Source organism: Engystomops pustulosus, chromosome 5 (assembly GCF_040894005.1).
Source record: "Engystomops pustulosus chromosome 5, aEngPut4.maternal, whole genome shotgun sequence".
Classification (NCBI taxonomy): domain Eukaryota; kingdom Metazoa; phylum Chordata; class Amphibia; order Anura; family Leptodactylidae; genus Engystomops; species Engystomops pustulosus.
The window spans coordinates 57,831,626-57,857,964 of record NC_092415.1 but is presented as its reverse complement, the minus strand read 5'-3'; the positions used below and the strand labels follow the sequence as shown (position 1 = coordinate 57,857,964).

At 41.1% G+C, this 26,339-nt stretch overlaps 2 protein-coding genes across 5 annotated transcripts in view; one reads left to right on the top strand and one right to left on the bottom strand.

The window, feature by feature from the left end:
- Positions 1-1,324: 1,324 nt before the first annotated feature.
- On the top strand, positions 1,325-25,800 carry RMC1 (regulator of MON1-CCZ1). 3 transcript variants are annotated; one of them, XM_072152069.1, is made up of 20 exons: positions 1,325-1,562; positions 1,836-1,912; positions 8,371-8,455; positions 9,514-9,570; positions 12,954-13,040; positions 13,408-13,548; positions 13,632-13,732; positions 13,994-14,083; positions 15,758-15,863; positions 16,049-16,196; positions 16,816-16,860; positions 17,837-17,890; positions 18,672-18,800; positions 18,877-18,983; positions 19,078-19,197; positions 19,799-19,876; positions 20,855-20,959; positions 22,404-22,472; positions 24,615-24,840; positions 25,659-25,800. In XM_072152069.1, exons 1-20 carry the CDS (start codon positions 1,461-1,463, stop codon positions 25,736-25,738), a joined length of 2,007 nt encoding a protein of 668 aa, XP_072008170.1. In that variant the 5' UTR covers positions 1,325-1,460; the 3' UTR covers positions 25,739-25,800. The 3 variants fall into 3 exon arrangements, with proteins under 3 accessions (XP_072008170.1, XP_072008172.1, XP_072008173.1); XM_072152071.1 differs by having other exon boundaries at positions 1,327-1,562; positions 16,049-16,160; XM_072152072.1 differs by lacking the exons at positions 1,325-1,562; positions 1,836-1,912; positions 8,371-8,455; positions 9,514-9,570 and adding an exon at positions 12,732-12,837.
- The window catches only part of NPC1 (NPC intracellular cholesterol transporter 1), a 36,792-nt gene continuing 35,926 nt past the window's right edge, over positions 25,474-26,339 (bottom strand). For both annotated transcript variants that reach the window (XM_072152067.1, XM_072152068.1), the window contains one exon: positions 25,474-26,211. In XM_072152067.1, coding sequence (XP_072008168.1) covers positions 26,129-26,211 — 83 coding nt within the window. In that variant the 3' untranslated portion in view covers positions 25,474-26,128. The remainder of the gene's footprint in view (positions 26,212-26,339) is intronic.

The following is a 26,339-nucleotide window of genomic DNA, read 5'->3' as shown; positions in this document are numbered from 1 at the left end:
GGGTCTTTTGAGGGTCCTATCCTCAAAAGCAGACATAAAAATGTTAGCGAAACTAGGGGCAACAGGGGACCCCATCGAGGTCCCCTGTAGTTGTAAATAATATTCTGTTCCAAATCTAAAGTAGTTTTTTTTAAGTATTATTTCCAGTAATGTCACAAGAAAACCTATCATAGAATTAGACAGCATAGGATTGTCACATAATTTTTCTCTAACGGCATGTATGCCCTCATCGGTCGGAATATTTGTGTACAGACTCTTGACGTCCATAGTGCACAGATGTGACCCTGCAGCTACACATTTTTTACCTGCCTATTGCCATTAATACCCACCATTTTCACAATAGAGGACACATCTATCTTTCCCCTCTAGATAGGTCGGGTACTTGTTGCATCACAAGAGACTCTTTTCTGGACACCTCCTTCCCCCCCTCCTCCCCCTTCCCCTGTATTAGGGTCAGAGGGCCGTTGGTAGGGATAGGCTCCAGACGGGGCGGCAGCCATCTAGGGCTGCGGCTCCGTGGCGAGATTCGAAGGGTTGGACAGGGACCACTCATCTTTAATACTAGGGTCTTATAGGGTACCCCGCACTCTACACCCTGGAGTGCCCCACCCCCACCCCTTCTTACCATTGTCTCATTCTCTCGGAGTTTCCGCACCACACATCTTCTTTAAGCATCGATACATTATCACAGACGGTATCTTTTCTGCATGACATTCGGCATCCCGCAATGGGATAACCTCTGCAGAACCACATATACCCAGAAAATTGTGAGTGCCACTCTGCATCATCGGTGCCTACACCCATTATACGGCATCATCCTCACGAACACTGGTAACTGACACATCTATTTTTGTATTTAATATTTTTAAGGATATTTTGCATTAAAAGCTAAGTTTTATATTGGTCCTCCACTTTCCTTGTACTCTTCATTACTGGTTTGGACATCAAAAACTGCATCTGTAAAACTGAACGTGTGATCGCTCTCTTACACAATCCAACAGAACGTGTGACAGTACCCGACACGTCTTCAATTATGTTCAGTTTATTTATCGTTTTTTTTTCTTTTTTAACGGAGATAATAGGAAATGCAGACGGTAGTGTGAACTTAGCCTAATATCGCTGTAACATGTCGGACACAACCCAACCCCAATAAATGGTTCACGCGCCACAAACCAGAGACTATCCAACTTATGAGCCCAGGCCTTATCCTCCGCACTGAGGAGCTGAGCTTTGCAACCGCTCACCCCCTAGATCTGGGATAATAATGGACTGCCCCATACGCCGGGCGCGCGGTCATGTGACACGCAGCAGTCGCGGAAGAGGCGGGTCACGTGACGGGCAGTCATGTGTGTTCCTGTAGAGGGGAGGGGGCGGCGCATGACACTGGGTGCCAGAGCAGAGGAGAGTTCCTGTCCTCACTAGTGTGTGTGGTGATGCTGTGATCCCCGACTTCCCCCGCCATGGACAGCGGCGACTTCTACCTGGAGCTCAGTGACAGACCGGTCCTGTTTGAAAAAGCCACCAATGTCAACAGCGTGTTCTTCGATGAGGCCAACAAGCAGGTGACAACATCTGTAGACTGCATAATGTTACCATAGAGTGCACATTAGTAATGCTACTAGTATGTACAGCTACTACACTGTGTACAGCTTCCATCCAGGCCAGACACAGCTGCTACACTGCGCACAGGCTGCTATTGCATATTGGATCACAAATACAGATATTTATTAAGTAATCTGTTCTCTGAATTTCTTTTGGTATATGATATAAGACGTCATGTTTAGTTTAGCAATAGCCAAATACAACTCTGAATAACAAGAACTGTTCTCTTGAAGGTATTTGCTGTGCGGTCTGGAGGAGCCACTGGGGTTGTGGTTAAGGGGCCAGAAGACAGAATTCCCATTTCCTTCAGGTAACCTTTACTTTCTGGTTATTATGCATGATAATATAAGTCAGTATACTACTTACTAACCAAAGCAAATTAATCTTGTTAATAGATGGATGGTTCAGAGATGACCAGGTTTCGGTCATACAAACGTGATAACAGATTTTAAGGCATCTCTAAAGTCATCTAGCTAAATTACAACTAAATAAATAGATTGCTTTCTGATACTACACTTATGGCCTGTACTACGTACAGACCATATTTCATAATTAAACTACTAGCCCCCTCTGGTATCTAGGTATCTAGAGCTCGCTCTTTTATATAAAATGTCACTCATTTACCTATATGAATATATCTCCTCATAAAGGAAATCTACCATCAAAATCCATCAATGTAAACCAGGGACACTTACTCATAGATCCAGGCACTGTGACTGTTGTAATATTCTTATGTTTGTTATCTAACTTTTACATTTTTTTAAAATCAACTTTTAGAATTATGCTAATGAGCTTCAGAGGCACTGTTGAGTGTTTACAGAGCCCCTAAGTGCTCCAGCTTCACAAGTTGTTAGAATGAGCAGAGTAGGTCTTCCCGCCCGCTGCACTTCCTGCTGGGAGCGTGAGATATGTTCTGTTCATTGTAACAGCCTGTGACACTGCACCACTGAGAGGCTCTGGTAACACCCCCCAGTGCCCTTCTGGCTCAGTAGCATACTTTTAAAAGCTTATTTTAGAAGGACGGAGGCCATGGATAACAAATACAAGAAAATTATCACAGTCACAGTGCCTGGATCTATGAGTAAGTGTCCCAGGTTTATCATGATGGATTTTGCTGGTAGATTTTCTTTAACCCCTTAATGCTCTGCGCCGTAGCTCTACGGCGCAGAGGTATAGGGAGTGTATGAAGAGGGCTCACGGGCTGAGTCCTCTTCATACAAAGGTGGGGGTTGTTGCATATTGCAGCAAACCCCCACCGCTAATAACCGCGCTCGGTGCTTGCACCGATCGCGGCTATTAACCCTTTGATTGCCGCCAGCAAAGTCGCCATCGGCATTTAAAAGACGGCGGCGGGGGGCGGCGATTGGTTGCCATGGTAGCCTCGGGTCTTCGTTTGACCCGAGGCTTAATGGCTTCTGCAGATTCGTTACAATGAGCCAGTGGCTCATTGTAATGAATGAGCTGCAAAAATGCCATATATTGCAATACAGAAGTATTGCAGTATATGGTATGAACGATCTGACTATCTAGGGTTAATGTACCCTAGATGGTCTAAGACAGTGGTGGCGAACCTATGGCACGCGTGCCAGAGAGGGCACGCACAGCCCTCTCTGTGGGCACGCGTACCATCATCCTGTTCCATTTCCCTGTTAATCACTGCAGCTCAGGCAATGCAGGAAAATCTGCCGCTTGCCGAGAGCTTCAGTGATCTCTCATACTGTAGTCTGCATCTGACCTGCTCTGTGTTCACAAGTGCTGCCTTAGACACAGAGCAAGTCAGTGCCCGCCCCTCCACTCCCTCCCCCTCTTCCCCTTCCCTCCCCCTCCTCCCCCTCCTCCCCTGCAGCCGGGAACTCCGTGAGAATGAGGGCAGAACATCCAGAGCTTACACAACGCCCGGTGAGTACATGGAAGCAGCAGCTGTTCTGTGTGTGTTACACAGGCAGCAGGCAGCTTTGGGACACTAAACAACTACAGGTCCTTATTGTTTAGTGCCCCAAACTGCCCTGTATGACAGCTTCCCATGGTCACAAATCTACTGTCCCTGGCTGGATCCCTTGTTGCTGTGCCATGCTGCCAGTGATGCCAGGAAGCACTACACTGCCCTCACTGACAGCATGGCACAGGTGCCCAGAGCTCCAGACCAAGGGAGGTAGATATATATGGCCACAAACATGTAACATATGTGGTGATTTGATTGAAAATCCGCCTGCCTGGTTCCCTGTAACTTTGCTATGCAGTACTCCCACCCTTCACCCCACAACACACACTTTGCCCTACAAACCCCCCTCCGCATTGAATTCAACAATCCTTCATATTGCCCCTGATATTTGGTCACTGTATGGGGGTAGTGCTCTTCACTGTATGGGGGTAGTGCTCCTCACTGTATGGGGGTAGTGCTCCTCACTGTATGGGGGTAGTGCTCCTCACTGTATGGGGGTAGTGCTCCTCACTGGATGGGGGTAGTGCTCCTCACTGGATGGGGGTAGTGCTCCTCACTGGATGGGGGTAGTGTTCCTCACTGGATGGGGGTAGTGTTCCTCACTGGATGGGGGTAGTGCTCCTCACTGGATGGGGGTAGTGCTCCTCACTGGATGGGGGTAGTGCTCCTCACTGGATGGGGGTAGTGCTCCTCACTGGATGGGGGTAGTGCTCCTCACTGGATGGGGGTAGTGCTCCTCACTGGATGGGGGTAGTGCTCCTCACTGGATGGGGGTAGTGCTCCTCACTGGATGGGGGTAGTGCCCCTCACTGGATGGGGGTAGTGCCCCTCACTGGATGGGGGTAGTGCCCCTCACTGGATGGGGGTAGTGCCCCTCACTGGATGGGGGTAGTGCCCCTCACTGGATGGGGGTAGTGCCCCTCACTGGATGGGGGTAGTGCCCCTCACTGGATGGGGGTAGTGCCCCTCACTGTATTTGCTCCTGCTTAGTGATATTATTGGTGATATTGGTCTGTTTATTATAAGTATGGTGGTATTTATCATGTTGTACTGGTAATGGTCATGATACTACTTTATTATATGTCCCTTATAGAGGGGGATTGTCGGTAATTTTAGGCTAAATAGCCGGGTTGGCACTCTGCAATGATAGCGTAGACTTTGGTTTGCAGTTTGGGCACTTGGTCTCTAAAAGGTTCGCCATCACTGGTCTAAGATATAGTGAAAAAAAAAAGTTTAAAAAATAAAAAAAAATTAATAAAATATAAAAAATTCTAATCACCCCCCTTTCGCTAGAACTGATATAAAACATAATAAACAGTAAAAATCACTGACACATTAGGTATCGCCGCGTCCCAAAATGCCCGATCTATCAAAATATTAAAACGGTTACGGCCAGTGGTGACCTCCGAGACGGGAAATGGCGCCCAAATGTCCGAAATTCGACTTTTAGACCTTTTTACATCACATAAAAAATGGAATAAAAAATGATCAAAATGTCGCACAGACCTCAAAATGGTAGCAATGCAAACGTTGGCTCATTTTTCAAAAAATGACACCTCACACAGCTCCGTGCGCCAAAGTATGAAAAAGTTATTAGCTTCAGAAGATGGCAACATTTTTTTTTTTTCTTTTTTGTACACATTCGTTTAATTTTTGAAAATGTATTAAAACACAATAAAACCTATATAAATTTGGTATCACCGCGATCGCACCGAACCAAAGAATAAAGTAGGCGTGTTATTTGGAGCGAAGAGTGAAAGTCGCAAAAACTGAGCCCACAAGAACGTGACGGTTTTTTTTCAATTTTTCCACATTTGGAATTTTTTTTCAGCTTCGTAGTACACGGCATGTTAAAATAAATAACATTACGGGAAAGTAAAATTTGTTACGCACAAAATAAGCCCTCACACAGGTCTGTACACGTAAAAATGAAAAAGTTATGGATTTTTGAAGGTGGAGAGCGAGAAATGAGCGAAAAAACCCTGTGTTCTTAAGGGGTTAAAGGGAACCTACTTTTTCAAGTAGTTCCCGATGCAGATCTCCCATGGCTGCAGCAGCTGCATCCCATTTTTGCCCGTTTCAGGGATGCAACTGCTGCCAAAATAAACCTCAATGTATCTTTATGCAAACAATTTTTACTGGTGGCGTGTAGTTACCTAAACAAGTGCAAGGCTACTCTACTCCCCCAGTAGCCTCCCATAGTCTTACTGTGCGTCTCTGGCAAGCACAGTAGCTCCTGTTCCAGTGCCGGAGACGCGCCTAAGCTTCCACACTGCTGCGTGCTGCTGGCAGACGAATATGAGATACTGCACATACCCAGGAGAGTCGGGCGCGTCTCCGGAACAGGAGCTACTGCGTTTGCACAGAGTTCCCTCACTGCCAAAGACGCGCAGTAAGACTATGGAGAGTTGTGGGAGACGGGTATGAAGTGGTTACTGGAGGAGTGGAGTAGCCTTTGACCCGAGAGCTCGTTTAGGCTACTACATGCCTCCAGTAGCCTTTGAAAATAATCTGCATAAAGATGGATTGACCCCTTCCCGCTGAGGCCCTTTTGTGAAAAAACGCCTTTGCGCTGTATTCTTGTGGGCTTGGACTTTACGGCTTTCATTGTGCGCCCCAAATGACATGTCTACTTCATTCTTTGGGTCGGTGCATTTTCAAAAATTAAAACCACTTGTACAAAAAAAAATTCTTCATTTTGCCATTGCTAATAACTTTTTCATACTTAGGTGTACAGAGCTGTGTGTGGTGTCATTTTTTGTGACTTTGGATGACTCTTTGAATGCTACCATTTTTAACACTGTGCGGCCTTTTGATCAATTTATATTGAATTTTTTTTATTTTTTTCTACTTATTTTACGTTACGGTGTTAAACGCCGGGAAAAAACGTTATTCGGCCATCAGACTTTTTCGGCCGCGGCGATATCTAACATGTTTATGATTTTTACTTTTTATTTATATCAGTTCTAGGGAAAGGGGGTGATTTGAATTTTTAGATTTTTTTTTTAATAGAATTTTTTTTAACTTTTAAAAGTATATGGCATTTTTGCATAGTTTTTATTACAATATGCAGCAACTGCCCACCTCGTATGGAGAGTGCCCAGGCCGTGAGCCCTCTCCTTACTCCCGCAGCCGGCATGTGATGTAATACTACGTCACATGTCGGTAATGGGTTAAGGTTTATTTTGGCAGCAGCTGCGTTCCTAAATACGGCAGAAACGGGATGCAGCCATGGGAAATCTGCATTGGGAACTACTTGAAAAAGTACTTTCCCAATGGTAGATTGTCCGTTTGTAAATGAGGAGAAAAGAGTCATATTTTGTCTGAAATTTGTCAAGTTTAGAGGCTGCAGAGGGAGCCTCAACATGCTTCTGGTGTCATTAAAGATAAGACTCTCATCACTGAGACTCTTAGGACTCTGAGGAGCTGTGATTTACAGAACCGGAGGCAGTTTAAGAAATGGTCAGGAACTCAATCTTTACCTCCAGCTTGTATTTCCAAACATGCCTTAAACTGAGATTTCCAGGAAGGGGAGATACATTTTATGGAGGTTATAAGTGATGCCATTCAGTGTAAAGGAGTTATCCAAGGACATTTTTGTCTTATCCACAATATAGGCAATCTAGGCACCATTCTCACACGATCACTTATGCTCTATTAAAGTGAATCTAACAGCAGGATGCGGCACCCCAAACTAATCCCATATTCTGTTAAATTCCTTTATACTGAGTACAGACATAATGACCCAGATTAAAGAGTAAAATGGAATTTTAGGGGTTTTTTTGTAAATGAGGGTTACAGAGCACCCTGGGCATTACCCTTGACCCGTCCCCTGCTCCTGCATGTCGGCCGCATCACGTATACACCTTCTAATTTCCATGGCCGCTGCTTCTCATCCCATTGCAGTGTTTTATGTAATTCCCCTTTGCCCAAATTAATCACATCTGAGATAATACTGTGCTGGTGCAGAACATTGTCTATGAAGGGATGCAAAAGATTGTGGTTACTGAAGGTGTTGAAAGGTTGTTTCCTAAGCTTCATAAAAAGAGTAACAAGGAGCAATTATACTTTATTAAGTGATGTAGCTAAATTACGACTAGATTACTTTCTGATACTATATATACTGTATAATTTCTCCTCTTTAAAAGAAATCTACCATCAAAATACATCATGATAAACCAGGGACACTTACTCATAGATCCTGTGGTCATCTTCTTATATCTGTTATCCATGGCCGCCTCCCTTCTCAAATCAACTTTTACAATTATGCGTTTACAATCCACAGTTTAGAAATTACTTTTTGGCATGGAAGTGAGGAGGGGCTGCGTTGCAGTGGCTTGTGGAGTAGCCTTAGCTCCCAGAACTCACAGAGGCTACTTCCTAAGTAGCCTCTGCAGCTAATTTGCATATTTAGATTATAACATTTATAACCTGATAAACAGTATTCTAATAAATTATAAAAGATGTGCAAGGATTATCCACTCCCCAGAAATCTACCTCTGGTACTACAGTACTTAAAAAAAAAAGTTGTTTCCAGACGGTAGATTTCCTTCCCCCACTTTCGAATAATTTCCTACACCGTTGAATTAAGGTTTATGACTATCAGTCTCTTGACCCTGGTGAGTGCTATGCTGTATACTGCTATAATGTGATTACTAGTCCAGATCACATCCAATCACATGATGCCACTTACATATCCCTAGTTCTAATAAGACAGAATACAGTGCAGCATTGTATGCTATACAGGAATAATCGCACATCACTGTACATCCTTTCAACAAGGATTTCAGAGATGCGTTGTTATCGCTTTTTGCTTTTCTGTGCAGGATGGAAGACAAAGGAGAGGTGAAGTGCATTAAATTCTCTCTGGGAAACAAAATTCTGGCTGTACAAAGGACCAATAAGACTGTGGTGAGTTTTTTTTTTTTTTATATCGTAACATCTATTCCAAAATATTTTTGCTCCATTTACCAGAAAGCTTGACGTAAGGTTAATATATACACCTACCTAGCTCTATATGTGTATATATTCTGTATCCTGCTGCAAATCCCTGGACACATTTGGCTTCTGATTACTACTTTTTTTTTTAACTGTATAGACTTTTGTATACAAGGTAAGGCTACGTTCACACAAACATGTGGGCACGCATCCGGTGCCATGTGGAGGAGGAGGGGTGACCCCTCCCCTCTCCATAGATATGCAAGGCCGTACACATGGGGAAAGGTGTACAGAGCAGCACGGCGCCGCATGTGTGTGGCATCGTATCGCTCTGTGCGCCCATTACAGTCTATGGGGGACATATGTGCGTCCGTAAGCTGCTGCCTGTATATAGGTCCCTCAAACATTCGTCTGAATGGGGTCTTATGCTCTTATGTATTTATGAACAGGTTACAGTTTTCTAACATTGCTTGTGTCTGGCTATACAAAACCCTACATCAAAGCCTTGCATTAGCGATACTTGTGGATGAAGAATTAAAAATCTATAGAAACGGGAGCAGGGTGATGTATTCTTGAGAAATCATGAATATCCAGATCTCCTGGTGGGGTGCATAGATCCAGTCTAAAAAAAAACAAAACAAAGGATCCAGAATTTGTGACAGTCCGCATACAAGCAAACCTGGTTTATACATAATGTATTACATTAGCTTGTAGGTTCCTTTAGATTCTACATAAATGATCAATAAACAGCAGAAGATAATGTGCTTCGGCCCTTTATTATAGATAAGACATACATTACATTTCATTGTGTATTTTAGTGTTAAAGGGGTTGTACCAGATAATCCAAAAAGTTTAAGTCAAAACGCATGTTACTTAACTATTGCATTGCCTGCTGGTTCTTTTGTACCAGTCTTTGGCTGTGGTGGTCATTTAGTCAATCACTGGCCTCCACAATGGAGCTGTGACAACATAAATGATTACATATTATTTATGCTTGTATTGATTTTCTTTATAATGTTTTCTATTCACAGGATTTTATCAATTTAATTCAAGATTATTCCCAGCTGGAATATTCTCAGGAATGTAAGGTAAAATGGCGTTTGTTGATTTCTCTAGATTTCCAACTATTATACAGTGTGCAGTCAGATTAGATGTACAGCACTAGCTTTATCTCAAAGTTTGGCAATATGTTTCCCTTTTACATGAAGCCAAACTACAAAATCGTGGTTGGAGTTGCTGGAAAAACCTTAAATCGGCAACATGATTCTGATCCCATGCTGCAAAATCCTTTATAAATCAAATCCACTATTTATTGGTAATGTAAATTGCTGCTCCGTATGGGTCTCCAGTTATAAGCCAGGAACATGGGGGGACAGATTTTTCATATGTTGGCACTAGGTGTGCACCCTCCATCATACCCCTCCATACCCACTTGGCATGTAGGTGGCTTAAAGGGGTATTCCCATCTGGGCATTTACATTTAATGTAATTCATTTGCCATATGTAAACATTTCTTCAATTGGATGTTATTAAAAAAAAATGTTCCTGTGTGAAGATAATTTTTCATAAATGTCGCCATGTTGTCCCTTAGAAACAAGATGGCTTCCTCAGATACGACCACCTCACACCTCACCTCAGAGGTGGCCGTATCTAAGGACATAGTCTTGTTGCTAAGAGACCATATGAGTACATTTATGAGAAATTATCTTCACACGGGTAATTTTTCTTTTTTTCTAATAGACGAAATGTTAATATATGGCAGATTAATCAATCAGAATGTGAATACCCCTTTAACCCCTTAATGACCGCCCTATCGGGATTCTACGTCAGTCATTAAGGGTACTTCTTCTGACGCGACGCCTTTCTACGGCGCCGCGTCAGAAGAAGATTTCGGGACACCGGGTCAGTATAGTGCCGGTGTCGGGCTGTGATATCACAGCCCAGACCCGGCACTAACACCCGGGATCGGAAAAACTCTGATCCCGGGTGTTTAACCCCTTACACGCCGCGGTCGAGCATGACCGCGGCGTGCAAGTGTGTCCCCCGTGGATCGGACCCCCCCGGTGTGCTTACCGGGGGATCCGATCCCTCCTGCCGCTGCCCCGGGTCCCGACGAGTGACCCGAGGCTGTCGGCTCCTCTTCTCGCCGGGTCCTGCCTTCCTGGCAGGACCTGGCTGTAAGTAACTGAGCATGCGCGGCATGCTCAGTTACTTACACTATACACTGCAATACAAGTGTATTGCAGTGTAAAGGCTTAAATAAGCGATCGGATGATCGCTTATTCAAGCCAAGAAGTAGAAGATGTAAAAAAGTTAAAAAAAAAAAATTAAATCTTTTTATAATATAATTAAATAAATAAAATAAAAGTCCCATAATCTCCCCAGTAACACATAAAATGCAAATACAGTAAATAAAACAAAAAAAACATACATATTTGGTATCACCGTGTCCGTATTAATCTGTACAATAAATCTAAATCAATATTGAACCCGCTCGGTGAACGATGAAAAAAAAAAACTACGAAAAACTTCCCGTAATATACAATTTTTCATCAAACACCATCACAAAAAATGTTCTAAAAAGTGATCAAAAAAAGCTACGTCCCCTAATATGATACGACTGAAAAGAACAACTCTTTTCGCAAAAAATAAGCCCTCAACCAGGTCTGACAACATAAAAATACAGAAGTTATGGCCCTGAAAAGTTGTCAATAGTAAAAACAATGCGATATTCTCCAATATTGGTTTTGCTCAGGAAAATTGAGCAAAGATAAGAAAAACTATATAAATGAGGTATCACCGCAATCGTAATGAACCAGAGAATAAAGATAAAATATTATTTTTACATTACGGTGAGCGGGGGGGGGGGGAAATGTTAAAAATCCAAAATAAAAATTGATGATTTTGTTTGTGTCCCCCTTGAAATAGTTAATAAAATCTCATGAATAAGCTATAGACCCCCCTAAATGAATTATCTATACATTGTATCTCATTCCGTAAAAAATAAGACCTCATATGTTTGCATTACCAAAAAAAATAAAAATGTATAGGTAGTACAATGTGACAATACAAATCAGCTGTGAATGGCGCCTCCATTCATTCTATACTCGGCCGTGCGCCCATAAAGAAGTTTACCGTTCACATATGGGGTATCAGTACACTCGGGAGGAATTGGGCATCAAACGTTGCAGTGCGTTTCATCATTTAATTTATTCTGAAACTGTCAGTTTGGCCTAAATGAATGTATTTTCCAAAAAAATTCTATAGTTTCTAAATCGCAGGTCAATATTGTTTTAACCCATGTGAAACACTTAAAGGGTTAATGGACTTAATAGAAGTTGTTTTACATACGTTGAGGGGTGAAGTTTCTATAGTGGGGTAATTTATGGGGTTTTACTATTATTTAGGCCTTACAAAGTCACGTGGATGCTGAGTTTTCCCTCAAAATGTGAGTTTTGGCAATTTTCATGAAAATGAGAAAAATCGCACCTAAAGTTCTGCACCTCATAACATCCTAGAAAAATGACCGGAAGCATACAATATCATCCCAACATAAAGCAGACATTCCGTAAATGTAATTTATCAAGCTTTTTGGGTATTTTTACTTCCTATCTGGAAACCAGAACATTTCAAACTTGGAAAATGAAGAATTTTTACAAACTTTTGCCAAATTTTCACTTTTTTTCAGAACGAATCGCAAAACGTATCACTTAAATTTTGTAACTAACATGAAGTACAATGTATCACGAGAAAACATTCTCAAAATCACCGGGATATGTTAAAACGTTCCGAAGTTATAACCAATTATCGTGAGACATGTCAGATTTGAAAAATCGAGTCTGGTCATTGAGCTTAAAACTAGTGTCGGTGATAAGGGGTTAAGGGGGAAAATTGGCACAATTCCTCATCGTGAGTCAGAAATGACACCTTTTTTAGATCTTGTATGCCAGTTTTCATGCGTATAAGCCCTGATACATTTGGCCCATGGACTCACATTTTTGTTCCTCTTAGGGTTTTTTGTACTTACTGGTAAAGTTTTGTGGACAACCCATTTAAAATTGTGGCAAACATATAATACTTGCCCTGGTAAAGTTTCTGTATAGCGAACAGGACCGGTGGGGACTTCCTGTGACATCTCGTCCTACTGCCTTCTAGCAGACAGCGGGGGCCATGCTGTCATTTACATTCCCCCTCCATGACAACCACTCCCTTATCAACGGTTAGAGGGGCGGAGAGATGTCTTTGGCAACAGTAACAACTGCACGGCCCCCTCCATCTGCCGGAGGGTAGCAGGACAAGGGACGTCACAGAAAGTCCCTAGTCCTGCTGCCATCGGGTCATTTGTTGTATATTGGGTGGGTCCTTTTTGTACAGTTTGTCTTTTTATACTTTTCTAGTATTTCCCTGTATCGCACCCCCCTCACAGATGTACAGTGAATACCAATACTAAAACTTTATTTTCTTTCTCAAGACAAAAAATGCAAGGATACTGGGATTCTGCTGGACCAGCGCTACAGAAATAGTGTTCATAACCGACCAAGGAATCGAGTTCTATCAGGTATAGCTTTTGTTATTGCATATGTGTAGGTGACATTTGGACTGTAGCATTGTTTATAGGGGGATGTTGTAATAATCCCTATGGCATAATCCCTATGGCTTTTTTTTCAAAGCGTTCATCTTTTTAACAAAGATAAATGATTTTGATCTGCTATTGGGGTTGGAAAAATGTTGAGAACAAGCCTGTACTGCTGGGTTATGTACAGATTACAGCATAATAGCAATATTGTATTGTACTTGACTTAGTTTGGTATACATATGTTTCACTATAAAGTGCTGTATATTGATGGCTTGTCTCATGCCACTGATGGCTGATGGCAGCTTCTGAGTTCAGTGATACTAAAGACATTTTGTTTTGTCTATTCCAGGTCCTGGCAGAGAAGCGATCTTTAAAACTTTTAAAGAGTCAGAGTATCAATGTGAATTGGTACATGTATTGTCCGGAGAGCTGCGTGATCCTGCTGTCCACCGCTAACCTCTGCAATGTGTTGCAGCCATTTCACTTTAAGGTGAGCTGGTTGATCTCCTACAGTACGTCTTTCTAGTGTATGAATACTGACGACTGAAATATAATTTCTTTGTACTGTCATAGAGTGGAACAATGGCAAAAATGGCAAAGTTTGAAATCGAACTCCCTGCATCTACAGCCAAGGTGGCAAAGATTTCCGAAAGAGATATAGCAATGGCAACTATGTGAGTATAAAGTATAGGTAACAGCACACAAAGCGCCTGTATAATGATCAGAGGTGCGGCCGCAATGAAATGAGGTTTGTCGTTCAGCTTTTTCTATTCAGTGAAAGGCCAAGTTTTAACTTCACTGTAGCCTAAATTACTAATGTACTGTTCAGGTGCTTTCTAGAATTGAGAAATTGATAAGTGTATATAGCCAGAAATGGATAACGCTGTGCACCATGTGGTTGTCAGGTTGAGTAACTGTTGTTTTGTTCTTTTCAGATATGGTCAGCTTTATGTTCTGTTCCTAAGACATCATGCAAAAGCCTCCAGTAGTCCAGGAGCGGAGGTTGTTCTATACCACTTACCTCGGTAGTTACTGTGATCAGCCATAGTCGCTTCTTGTACTTAATCTATATTCTCATAGGAAAAACGGAGCAATAGAATAATTTACGGCATACAGTAGTAACCATGATAAATGTTAAAGGACCTCTACCACCAGGATGAAGGATTGTAAACCAAGAACACAGACATACTGGTGTGTTCCAACTCTGGTTGGATCTGCTCTTCTTTTAGCTTCTTAAGACGATATTTTACAAGAAAAAGGTTTTAAACTTTATGCAAATGAACCTTCTGAGGGGATCCGGACTCCATACATGTCAATGGAGCCAGGAGCCCCTCATACTCATTTGCATAATTTGTAAAACCTTTTCTAGTGAAAAAAAAAGGTAATAGGAAGCTAAAAGAATAGCAGATCCTGCCAGAGGGGACACACACCAGTATGTCTGTGTGCTTGGTTCACAATCCTTCATCCTGGTGGTAGATCTCCTTTTAATGCACAGAGCTTTTTAATTTGCTTTCTAGAAAGCATAAAAAGCTGGTGTTAGCAGGTTGGCGACTGTTTACTGGCAAACAGGACTATGAATGCAGCTCTATAGCATAGGTAATGTACAGTTGGAACCAGAAGTTTACGTACACTATATAAAAAGACACACATGCATGTTTTTCTCATCTGACGTGAAAGAATAAACCTTTTCCACTTTAGGTCAATTAGGAGTTTAAAAAATTAAATACAGGCAGTCCCCTGGTTACATACAAGATAGGGTCCATAGGTTTGTTCTTAAGTTGAATTTGTATGTAAGTCGAAACTGTATATTTTATCATTGTAGATCCAGGCAAAAAAAAAAAAAAAATTCCCTAGTGACAATTGGAGTTTCAAAATTTTTTTGCTGTAATGGGACCAAGGATTATCAATAAAGCTTCATTACAGACATCTTACAGATGATTATTGCAGTCTGGGACCATAGTAAAGCATTCAGAGACTTCACCAGAGGTCACACGGGGCATAGGGGTACATGTTTAACTATGGGTCATCTGTAAGTCGGGTGTCCTTAAGTAGGGGACTGTCTGTATATTTACCATTTTAATTACATACATTTCATTACTATTTGGGACTATTGCTCTTAAAGTGTATGACTTGGGTCAAACGTTTTGCATATCTTTCCACAAGCTTCTCACAGCATTCAGTAAGAATTTGGGCCCATTCCTCCTGACAAAACTGGTTTTAGTGAGCCTTGTTTGTTGGCGCCTTGCTTTCTCCTGCCTTTATAGCTTTCCCTATAAATCTTCAATAGGATTTGTGATGGCAACTCCAAAACATTTACAGAACTTTGTTATACTTAAAGGACATCTCCCATCAGTTTAGTCATCCTAGTAGGATGTTCCTGAGGAACATTGTTCCTCTGGACTTCTTTTATTATAACTATATATGCCACGGTATATCGCCCAAGCGCCCCAGGGAACCTAATATTTTAATGTATGCGCTAGCGACCACACCCTTACACTATCTATGCCTAGATAGTGTATGTAAACTTCTTGTTTCATCTGGAAATACATAGATGTCTTTTATACATACACTTTAATGTAGTGTTCAGCAGGATGAACATAAATTACACAATATAAAAAAATGGGGGTTAAAAATTGCATCTGTAAATGTGTTCATCAGAGTTTTTTATGTACCGATTTCTTTCTTTTTTTATGTCTTAGGGAAGGTCCATGTAAAAAGATGCACATCTTGAAACTTAACAGAACTGGAAAATTTGCTTTAAATGTTGTAGATAATTTGGTGGTTGTCCATCACCAAGATACAGAGGTAGGTAGGGTTTTAGGTGAAATAAATATAGATATTCATACAATAATGTGTTAAGAGAATAATCTCATTCACTCTCTTGGCTTATTTGGTGCCAGAAGCCGCACTTTACAGACATTGTCCTTTCTCCCTGTCACAGAGCTCCCAGAAGTTAACTGCTTGTCTTGCTTGTGCTTTTTACCCCCCAGACATCTGTAATCTTTGATATCCGCTTACGGGGGGAGTTTGATGGCACTGTGACCTTGCACCAGCCAGTACTTCCTGCTCGTTCCATACACCCTTATCAGATCCCCATAGCAGGTACCAATGTCTGCCACCCAGCTACCAACACTGAGGGTAATATAAATAGTATTTAGCAGCTACAAGTGACATTTGCCTTGTGGGAAATGTTGTCAACAGATCATTTAACAGAATTAACCTGTTAAAGAGGACCTGTCAGCCATAAAAAGGCACGAGGAGCTGCGTACTAAAGTAAGCAGCTCCTAGTGCTACAACAGAAGCAGCAGTGTTACACTGCTAGTGTTATCGGAAACCTCCAATAACTCTAAGAAACACTGCCGCTTTATACAATAGAAACGCCGGACCGCTCTGTAAGCGGTCGGGCGTATTCATGAGGGGGGATTAGGGGCGGTGACTGCTGCATGAAGCTCTGCTGTCACCACCAGCCTGTGGAGTGGGAGGGGTGGTCTGCTGGAAAAGCGGCACTTCAAACCGCCCCCTCATGAATACACAGAGCGGTCCGGCGTTTCTACTGTACAGCGCAGCAGTGTTTGCTAGTGTTATCGAAGGTTTCCTATAACGCTAGCAGTGTAACACTGCTGCATCTGTTGTGACAAGTCCTGTTTAACCAAAAATCTCTGCTGTTTCAGAGTAAAACTTGATTCATTGTAATGTTGAAGCCTATCTGTAATCTCAAACCAAACTGCTTATGTGTTGTGTACTTCTATACCTGCAGGTCCATCAGCTGTGGCCGGACAGATTCCTATACCATGTAAACTATGTATCCTTTGAACAAAAATCGGGTGTTTCCTTACATGTGCAGATTTCTGGGCGCATGTTGTCTTCTGTTCTGCTATTTACACCTTTATATTATGGGTTGTAGGTTAAATTAAAGCCTGTCCAGGAATAAAGTACTTTTTTTACCCCTCGAATGTAAGCTCTTGTGATCATGATCCTCACTCCTATTGTTCCATATGACTGTTTGTACTCTGTAATGTATTATTATATTTGCATATGTCCCCTATGATTTGTAACACGTTGCTGAATGTAATGGCGCAATATAGATAGAGATTATTATTATATGTGGTTAGGGGAGGAGGGTGTCTGTAAAAAAAAACTTCTTATAATATCCTTCGCAAACCTATTTTAGTGCCTGCTACAGCCTGAAACTCCTGCTGTAGGGCAGAGGTAATGGGTGGCTCCATGAGAACACAGAAAGAATTGAGTATGAGTAATCTATTATTTTTACAGCCTCTCAAGAGTGATACCGTACATACTCGTGTATTAGCTGAGTTTTTCAGCACAAATAAAGTCTTGGAAAAACCCCACCTCGGCTTATACACAAGTAAAAAAATTTAAAAAAACTTACATACTCACCTTCCGGCGCTCCCCGTGGCTCCTCTTTTTTTCATCTCTCTGCTGTATTAGCTGGCAGAGGCACAGCTATGCACTGATTACATTATAGTGTGTGCCGGCCTCCAGAGTGTTTGGATGCCGTGGGGATCGCTGGAAGGTGAGTATGTAAGTTTATATTTTTGACTGGGGGCAGGCAGGCTGCGCGCTGCAGGGGGCTGGCAGGCTGCGCGCTGCAGGGGGCCCTCAAAATTGATAAGGAATATGATAAATGGCATGTGGTAGGGGTTTATTTCACAATTTGCAAATTGTGGCCCGGCCTACTTCAAGTGATACTCCTGCCTACTGCCATTTATAGAATTATCTGGACCTCATCTTATGAATTTTCTTAACTTCTGGAATAGATTCCTCTTCCTGGATAGTTTTTCAGCCAGACATCATCATCAGTGCTAGTGAAGGTAGGACTCCATTTTATATACGTTCTTGAGAAGTTCTGAGCATTAGAAGCTCATGGAAAGCCGGCTACTGACCATTATAAGTCCTGGCTCCTACCAGACACCAGTCAAGGGAGCCAAAGACATTTTTTTTAGAATTTCTCCCGGATAGATCATGATGCTAGTCACTGGTCACCGAGCTGACCCGTATCGGTGAGAGCAACTTGTTTGGTGTAACGCGCTGTGTGTGTGTGTTGAAAAATACATCCCAAAAACTGAGCAGTGGAACTGAACTAACATGCTGAGTTCAGATATCTTGTTCCATGTTCAGGAAAGTCATTCCAGCAGGTACATGGCAAGTTTGTGTGAGGGCCTTAGGTCCCAATTTTTCCAAGTTGAGTCCTGTTTGAGTTTGTGACAGTTCCAACTTGTACTGCTTTGGGGAAATCATAGCTTACCCTCCTGTTAACCACTTCATGACTGCTATACAGCTATTTATGTGCTAACTGCACACAACCTGTACAGATAGCACGTTTGTAGATGTCATGATCGTGGCAAACAGTTGAATCTCCTGATCTTTGTCACGTGTGTCGCCTCTCCGTGTGGGTGGGGAAAAAATCCCCTTGGGATTGAGTTATCAATAGGCAGGAACTTCAGTTTTTTGCACATTCTTGGGAGCTGTTTAGATGTCTATTCTACATCACTTTATTAAGGTGAGATATGCGGATGGATATGCAACTTAACAAAATTTGGCACAACTAATTATCCTTTTTCTTTAACCCCTGACCTCCTTCCTCTTACACAGGATACCTCTGGTACTTGCGCATTAAACTTGCGCCCATTGTCCACCTGCTCACAGACAAGGGTCGGTTGATGGATTTCCTGCTTCAGCGCAAAGACTGTAAATCTGTGATTTTATCGGTTTGCTCTCAGAGTAAGTGCTGCTTCTATGTGATAGGAGGTGTTCACAGACCAAGGAATGTGTTCTCCTAATGGGGATTGTTTTCCAGTGTTATCTGAGAAGGACAGAGCCCCCCTGCCTGTCATTGCTACAGTCTTCGACAAGCTGAACTGTGAATATAAGAAGTATCTAGAGGCTGAGCATAGCTACACTTTGGTAAGGGATGCGTTGCCTTCCTTCATAATGGAATCCTTTACACGATTTAGTTACCATGACCCTTTTATACTCACTTTGTGTTTCTGCGCTACAGGCTGTGGAAAGCAGTCAGGGGAGAAGTAATGCACTTGTGAAAAGACCTGTGCGAGGCCAGGCTGTCATAGATCAGTCCGACATGTACACCCATGTGTTATCTGTCTTCACAGACTTGAAAGTGAGTATTTTGATGTCCGATAATGAGACTCCTGAGGCTCTGATCAGACCTATTTTCTAATCTATGGTTGGTGTATTTGCAAAATGTAAAGCGCCAATACATTCAATAAAATGGGCTACATACCACTTCAAATGGAATCCATCATCCGTTCTGACCATGTGAAGCTGCAGATGGTGTTGGGCAGCAGCCCTGTAGACACAGTGTAACCATACTATTCTGTTTTGTTAGTAACAGGACAAGGAAAAATACTTGTATATTCCTGAACTTTGTATATTTCCTGAATTTCTGCACAGAATATAGCACAGCCCCTCCATCTGAGTAACTGCTGTAGTATTCTAACAGAAGCACAGCAGGAACTGTGCTGTAATCAGTGAAGTGCTGTCACACACAAGTGCCCCAAGTCCAGCTACTATCCAGGAATCTAAATGCATTTTTTACAGTCCTGCTGCTAGTAACCACACACAACGCTCATACCTAAAACTGTGAAGCTTGGTTCAAAATTGTTCACATATTCCCTATTAAAAATGTATTATATATATCAATAGCTTTGTGTCACCTATGAGATTCATAAAGACATTTTATTTTTTTCTGTACCAATTAGGAGGTTCCACACAAGTTCATCATCGCCGTTCTGATGGAGTACATCCGCTCTCTAAACCAGTCCCAGATCCCTGTGCAGGTCTGTATGCAATGCTTTTACATTGAAAGACGTCCAGGACCTGTCGTTCTGTCTAGGATGTCGGCGGTATTATTCTTTATGCTAATGATTAGTAAATTGGGTAAATCTGGCTTTTATAACATTATTTTAGTTGACGTCTAGAATTTTTCAACAAGAAAGGTTCAGCATTACATTTCTTTTACTAGTCCTAAGTGACCTTATTTATTGCAATCCAGAGCTGCAGTCACAATTCTGCAAGATTCTGGTATTCCTTACGTCAGTTAGGACCGCTTTAATTATTTGCATTGTGAGAAGTGTTTTTATATGCCACAAAAGACTAAATAATTCTCCACTACCACTTACACAGTGCCACCAAATCTACAAAAGATTGTATCCTATAGAGCAGTGATGGCGGACCTTTTAGAGACAGACAACCAAAACCCACTTATATGTCGCACAGTGCCGACATGACAATTTAAGCAGTAACTTATTGATCCCTGCTGTATCACAGGTTTCAATCGTATTTGCATCCTGAGTTCACCAATACAATAATAAGAAGATGGAGAAATTTGGACTGTTGCTTCCTTTCAGGGTCTCCTGAAGAGGCAAAATCAGGGGACCCAGAGCAGGAGCTCCAATGACAATCCATCTCTATCCACACCTTCTCGCTTCTGCTGTAGAACTGGCAGCCAAGGATTTCACTTTAAAATGGCGCTGAGCATGGCACGTCCTGAGCCGTCTTGGACCACAGGAGCCTTGAGTCCTGTCTGGCAAACTCTGTTCTTGGATAAAGACCTGGGTGCCCACAGATAGGGCTTTGAGTGCCACCTTTGGCACCCGTGCCATAGGTTCGCCACCACTGCTATAGAGCGATCCTAATAGAGAAGAGGGTGCATCCATCCACTACTAACCTGATATAACATTATATCAATCTAGCACAAGATAAGTCTTTGAAAAGCCTTCTGCCTACATGGAGCCTAATGCTTGTTTCTTTTCTAGCACTATCTATATGAGCTGGTGATCAAAACGCTGGTGCAGCACAACCTCTTCTACATGCTTCATCAGTTCTTGCAGTATCATGTACTCAGCGACTCCAAGCCTCTGGTATGTAAGAAGTCTTAGCAGTCACCAGCCTTTATACCATTAAACGACCTGGGTAGGGCATAAAATATCCTTTCTATTAGATTAAACATAAAATATTCATTCTTTTCTATGTTTAATCTGCTATAGAGCACAAGAGGTGTGTCTGAAGTGATTCTTCCCCTTCAGCCGTCTCAGTGTGACTCTTCTCAACTTTTATATATGACTTTGGAGGCAGCTTTTTTTTTTAATTTAAATAGGTAAACAGGCCAGTATTAACATAAAATAGGTATTTTATACCACGAGAGGCTGCGGGTTTAGTGGTGGTAAATGTTTGGATCCATTTTGTACCACATATGTTCCATAAGTGACTAGATATTGAATAATCATTTTTTTTATATAGGGCCTTCATGTTCCATAGGACTTTACAAATCATAGGGGACATATACAAATAAAATAAAACATTACAAAGTGCAAACAGTCATATGGAACAATAGGAGAGGGGGACTAGATATCATTCCAGTGATATACATTCTGTAATTTGTGCAACTCTTGTACGAAAACATGATTTACATTCTTGCTCAGTTTTGTTTATGACTTTGAGGAGGTGTAATTTATTAATATCAGTTTTGTGCATGAAACAAAGTGGCAATTTTTGTCAAATTTATGTATGTAAAAATTTTAATTAAATAGGAAATCTAACATTTTTTTATGCATTGTGAACCAAACATACCTTGAGAACACTGATGCAGAAACAAATCTTCGAGTGGTTTCGTTCAAAGAAAATTCATTCATGTACACCATGTATGTGATTACATGAAATCTCAGCAGCCTCTGTAACTTCATGTGATCAGATACATGCATAGGGGAAAATTTTCCTGTTATTAAGAGGCTAAAGGACCTGAGATGATGCCACTCTGGTCACATGACATGAACTTTGACCAGTAAGAAGGCATGGGGAGGATTAGATGGGAAGGGCCGGCCGAGAAGGACACGCCCCCCTCTGGTGACAGGTAATACAAGATAAAAGGTGATTTCTGTGGATGTAAGCAAAGCAATTTTTAACTAAAAGAAGGGTGTCAGTCAGTGAATAAGGCTCTATAGGAACCTGTCACTGACTGTATTTCTGCAAATGTGACAGGTGCCTTTAAGTTTTCCTGGGACTCATGGGGTTAGGTTGAAGTACGCAAGGCCTCCAATAGATACAATTTATACCAGACACTGCATATTTATATTTAGGTAAAATTTTGTGCATGCGATGCAACTTAGCAATGTCCTTGGGTTACATTTTGGTTTTTTTTCTTTAGCTTTTATACATAAAAATTACACTACTGAATGTTAGTGTTTTTTTTTCTTTTTTTACAACACTAAGAGCCATGCTTGAAAATTCTGTGACTGGCTAAAGGAAAGAGAAAGAAACCAAATTTAATGTACCATATATTTAATATGCAAGGTTTTCTGTTTTCAGGCCTGCCTCCTGTTGTCTTTAGAAAGCGTCTATCCTCCAGCACATCAGCTTTCTCTTGACATGTTAAAGGTAAAATAAAGCCAGATCCTTTATGTTATAACTGAACAAAGTTGTCTCTACACATTTACAGACTACAGAAAATACCCAAAAACCATTGAAGTCTGATCTTCTGTCCCGCTCATTGTGACCATTACATTAACACATAATAGATGCTTACACAGGTAGTTTAACCCTTTTATAAAAAGTCTATTTCACTGATGGCAGCCCCAGGGTCTGGTGAGTAGTCTTGGCTGCGCAAACTTCTCCAAACGCTGGACCATGCGTCCAGGTATTACGTAATCCAGTGCAATTCTAACGCCCCAATTATATACACATTTTATTGCACTGTGTTGGCTCAATAAGAACAAACAGATGATCAGTTGTTTAAGCCAACCTGCCAAAAAAGGGAATAGTTTCTTTAAATGGTTAAATAAAGGTCAAAAAACCACCATCATACACTATAATAAACCCCCCACCCCCACAAAAAAAAAAACAAATTAAAAACCCACATTTTATATCCCTGCATCCGTAACAATCTGTGCAATAAATCAGAAACACTATTAGACCCACTTGGTGAATGACTTAAAATAGAAAAGCCTGAAAAACTTGCCAAAAAAAAAAATAAATTATATATATTTTTTTTTAATAAAATCCCTTCACAAAAAATGCTCTAGGTGATAAAAAAAAAAGTTAAGCTTCAAAATAGTACCACTGTAAAAGAACAACTTGTCACGCAAAAAGTGAGCCCACAACCAGCTCTGTGAACCAAAAAAAATTGTTGTGCATCTGAAAAAATAGCAATACTAAAACAAATGTGATTTTTCTTAGTTTTTCTTTACTAACATTGGAGAAATATAAAGAAAAATATATTAATGAGGTATCCTAGTGATCCATAAAATAAAAAGACCTCCCCCCCCCCCAAAAAAAAGCCCTCATATGGCAGAATTGACCCAAAAATGTAAAGATTTTATAGCCTTAAAGTGACAGTACAAATTGGCTCTGAATGGCGCAGCTTCCCTTCAATGCCCTGGGGTGTGCCAATACAGCAGTTTACCACACATATGGGGTAATGGTATAATTGGGAGAAATTAGGTGTCAAACTTTGTGGAGCATTATAGTATTTTATCCTTGTGTCCATTTTTTTGAAAAATACATTTATTTAGGGAAAAAAAAAAAATTGCAATTTCAAAATTTGAACTTTCATTTTGTTTTAACCCCTGTGAAACAGTTGAAGGGTGAACAAACTTCATAAAAGTTTTGAAAAGTAATGGTAGCCACGATCCCTGGAGCATTTTAACTTCTGACAGGCGCTGCTCACGTGGCTGCTTTGTTGCATCTATAGATTCTTGGCTCTATAACAAGGAGAATGTTCTTTAGTCTATTGTATGTCCTTACATGAGGGCTCATCCTCAGATACTTGTCTGCTGCAGTTTTACAGGTCACCAGAGCAAATCCTGTGACCTGTATTTGTAGATCTGCAGTTGTGACAAGCCTTTAATACTGACCCAGGGGGCAGCTGTATTAGGCCCTTTTCAAACAGTGTATTTACACCCAGGCGTAGCATAGGGAGGAGAGTGGAAAGATAGAGCAAGCTATATATTTTCCTGTCTACGATGGGCAATACATAAAGATGGACATATGGCCAATTGAAATTAATGTGGCTGTATGCTACCTGTACTGAAACGGTATGGGTAGCATACAGCCGATATTATCCATTCATATGAAAGCTGAACAGTAATCTGAAAATGCTCTAAAGGTGCCAGAAAATTGAGGCACACGTTGCAGATTGTCGTGCAGAAAATCCATATCCAACATTGCAAGGTTTTTATGTGCTTTTGTCTTTCAGATGTCTTTTTAGTGTATTTTCTGCATGCTCCCCCTCCCCATTAGCCTGAGGGAATTCTGTATCAAAACTGCATGTAGATCAATGCAAAAACCCAAGTGGACACACAAGAAAAGTTACATGATCATTTTATTTTCTGCCCCAAGCAACAATATCCGTGCAAAAATAAGGCATCGCCCACCTTTTTCCAGTCAAAGTCACTAAGGGACATGTATCTTTATTTAGATCCATTTTCTGGGTTGTTTTAAGGTGTATTTTTGACCGATATTTTGTCAATAATTGTAAAGTTCTTTAAATTTATGAAAATATATATTTTTTTTTTTTTACAGAGACTTTCTACAGCAAATGATGAAATTGTTGAGGTTTTGTTATCAAAGCACCAGGTTCTGGCAGCACTAAGGTTCATACGCAGCATTGGAGGACATGACGGTGCCTCTGCTCGGAAATTCCTTGATGCAGCTAAGCAAACCAGCGATGACATGCTTTTTTATACAGTCTTCCGCTTCTTTGAACAAAGAAACCTGCGTCTTCGTGGTAACCCTAATTTCACACCAGGTAATTGTCAAATTGATCTCAGTTTGTATTGTAGCTTAATGGGGTATTCTAGGAATATGCACAAATGGGTCATTAAAATATTTGATAGTGTGTAATTATTAAAAATTTAGCTCCCCTTAGCAGAACAATGGTACTGGCCCTTTAATCAGTCCTGTGATTTCTCTCCCGTGTCTCCTCTACAGAGACAAATATGGGTGCTGGTCACATGTCCTGCAGGTCATGTGATCACCACTATGTGTGGCTGTAGTACGGCCAGTACTGTGGTGAGATGTCATCTAATTTAGGTGACGGTGGTTACATATCATTACTACAGAGCAGGATGGTTTGTTACATCATCACTGGGAGCTGTTAATGAGAACTGAAGGATCAAGGGACTTTGAGAACTCCTCCTACTTAACAAAGCCCATAATATTTTGTGAATCATAATCACAAAATGGAGCTTAGTTTTCTTAACATTGAGTTTTGTTGTATTCCCTTATTTATAGCATTATGGATGTTTGTAGCCAGCGTTCATACTCCTGGAATACCCCTTAACTCTTAATATGATCAATGGTTTGTCAATTTTACCACATGGCAATACTATAGAAAATACCATATTTACCCCACATTCAACAATAAATGAAGAGCAGACCATTTGTTTGACTGGTTTTAATAACAAACACTATACATGCCAAGTTTAGTTTCCCTTAGAAATAAAACCAATGAAAGTTACATCTTGTGTGTCCATCTACTCAAGAGTTTCAGTAAAAACACTGATGATAGGAGATGCGCATGACACAGGGCCGGTTTCTTCTCAACTCTTCTTGCCTTCCATCTAGGAGAACACTGTGAAGAGCACGTGACTTTCTTCAAAAACCTCTTTGGTGAGCAGTCCCTGCTGAAGAGCACAGCTTCCTAGCCGTCATATAAAAGCTGTACAAAGTTATTTATTCCTCTATTAATAAAAGTACAGGCACCTTATGTATAAAGTAGTCTCTGCTTATTTGTCTTCATCTTGGCATAGATTTTCTTGTAATGAATTAGCAAATTAATTAGTAAAATATACTATGTGATTCTCAGAGAAATTTACAAATGTAAAATTAAAGGGGCAGGGTAACTTGCATTGGTATTTGCATTTACAAAACATCTGGTTTCCCCATAAATTAATCTATGAAAAAAAATGTAACTTCTCTATACAATTTTTTAAAAAAACTCAGCGTATATGTTTTAACACTGCTGTCCTGGTAGAGTCCATTCCTGAGTCTGACTCTGAGCAAACATTTCAGGGTGCCCTTTTCCATTGTAGATCCTAGTGGTCAATAAGTCGCTCTTGTTCTGTGCCTCTCTGTCTCTGGAGTGCAGCTTGTACTTTAGCTTTGTTCACCCGTGGCCCTTAGGAAGGGAAAAAAAAAAGGAAATATTCTGAATATGCAAGATTAAATGGATATTTTTCAGAATTCATTTATTGATCAGCATGGTTGGTATGAGCGGCAACTTTATTTCTATTCAGTCAGCCTCAT

Excerpts from the sequence above, each read along its gene's own strand:
- RMC1 (XM_072152069.1), top strand. The coding sequence starts at position 1,461 with ATGGACAGCGGCGACTTCTACCTGGAGCTCAGTGACAGACCGGTCCTG. Across the intron at positions 8,456-9,513 it reads AAAGGACCAATAAGACTGTG|GATTTTATCAATTTAATTCA; the intron begins GTGAGTTTTTTT and ends TTCTATTCACAG. Across the intron at positions 17,891-18,671 it reads CATCATCAGTGCTAGTGAAG|GATACCTCTGGTACTTGCGC; the intron begins GTAGGACTCCAT and ends CCTCTTACACAG.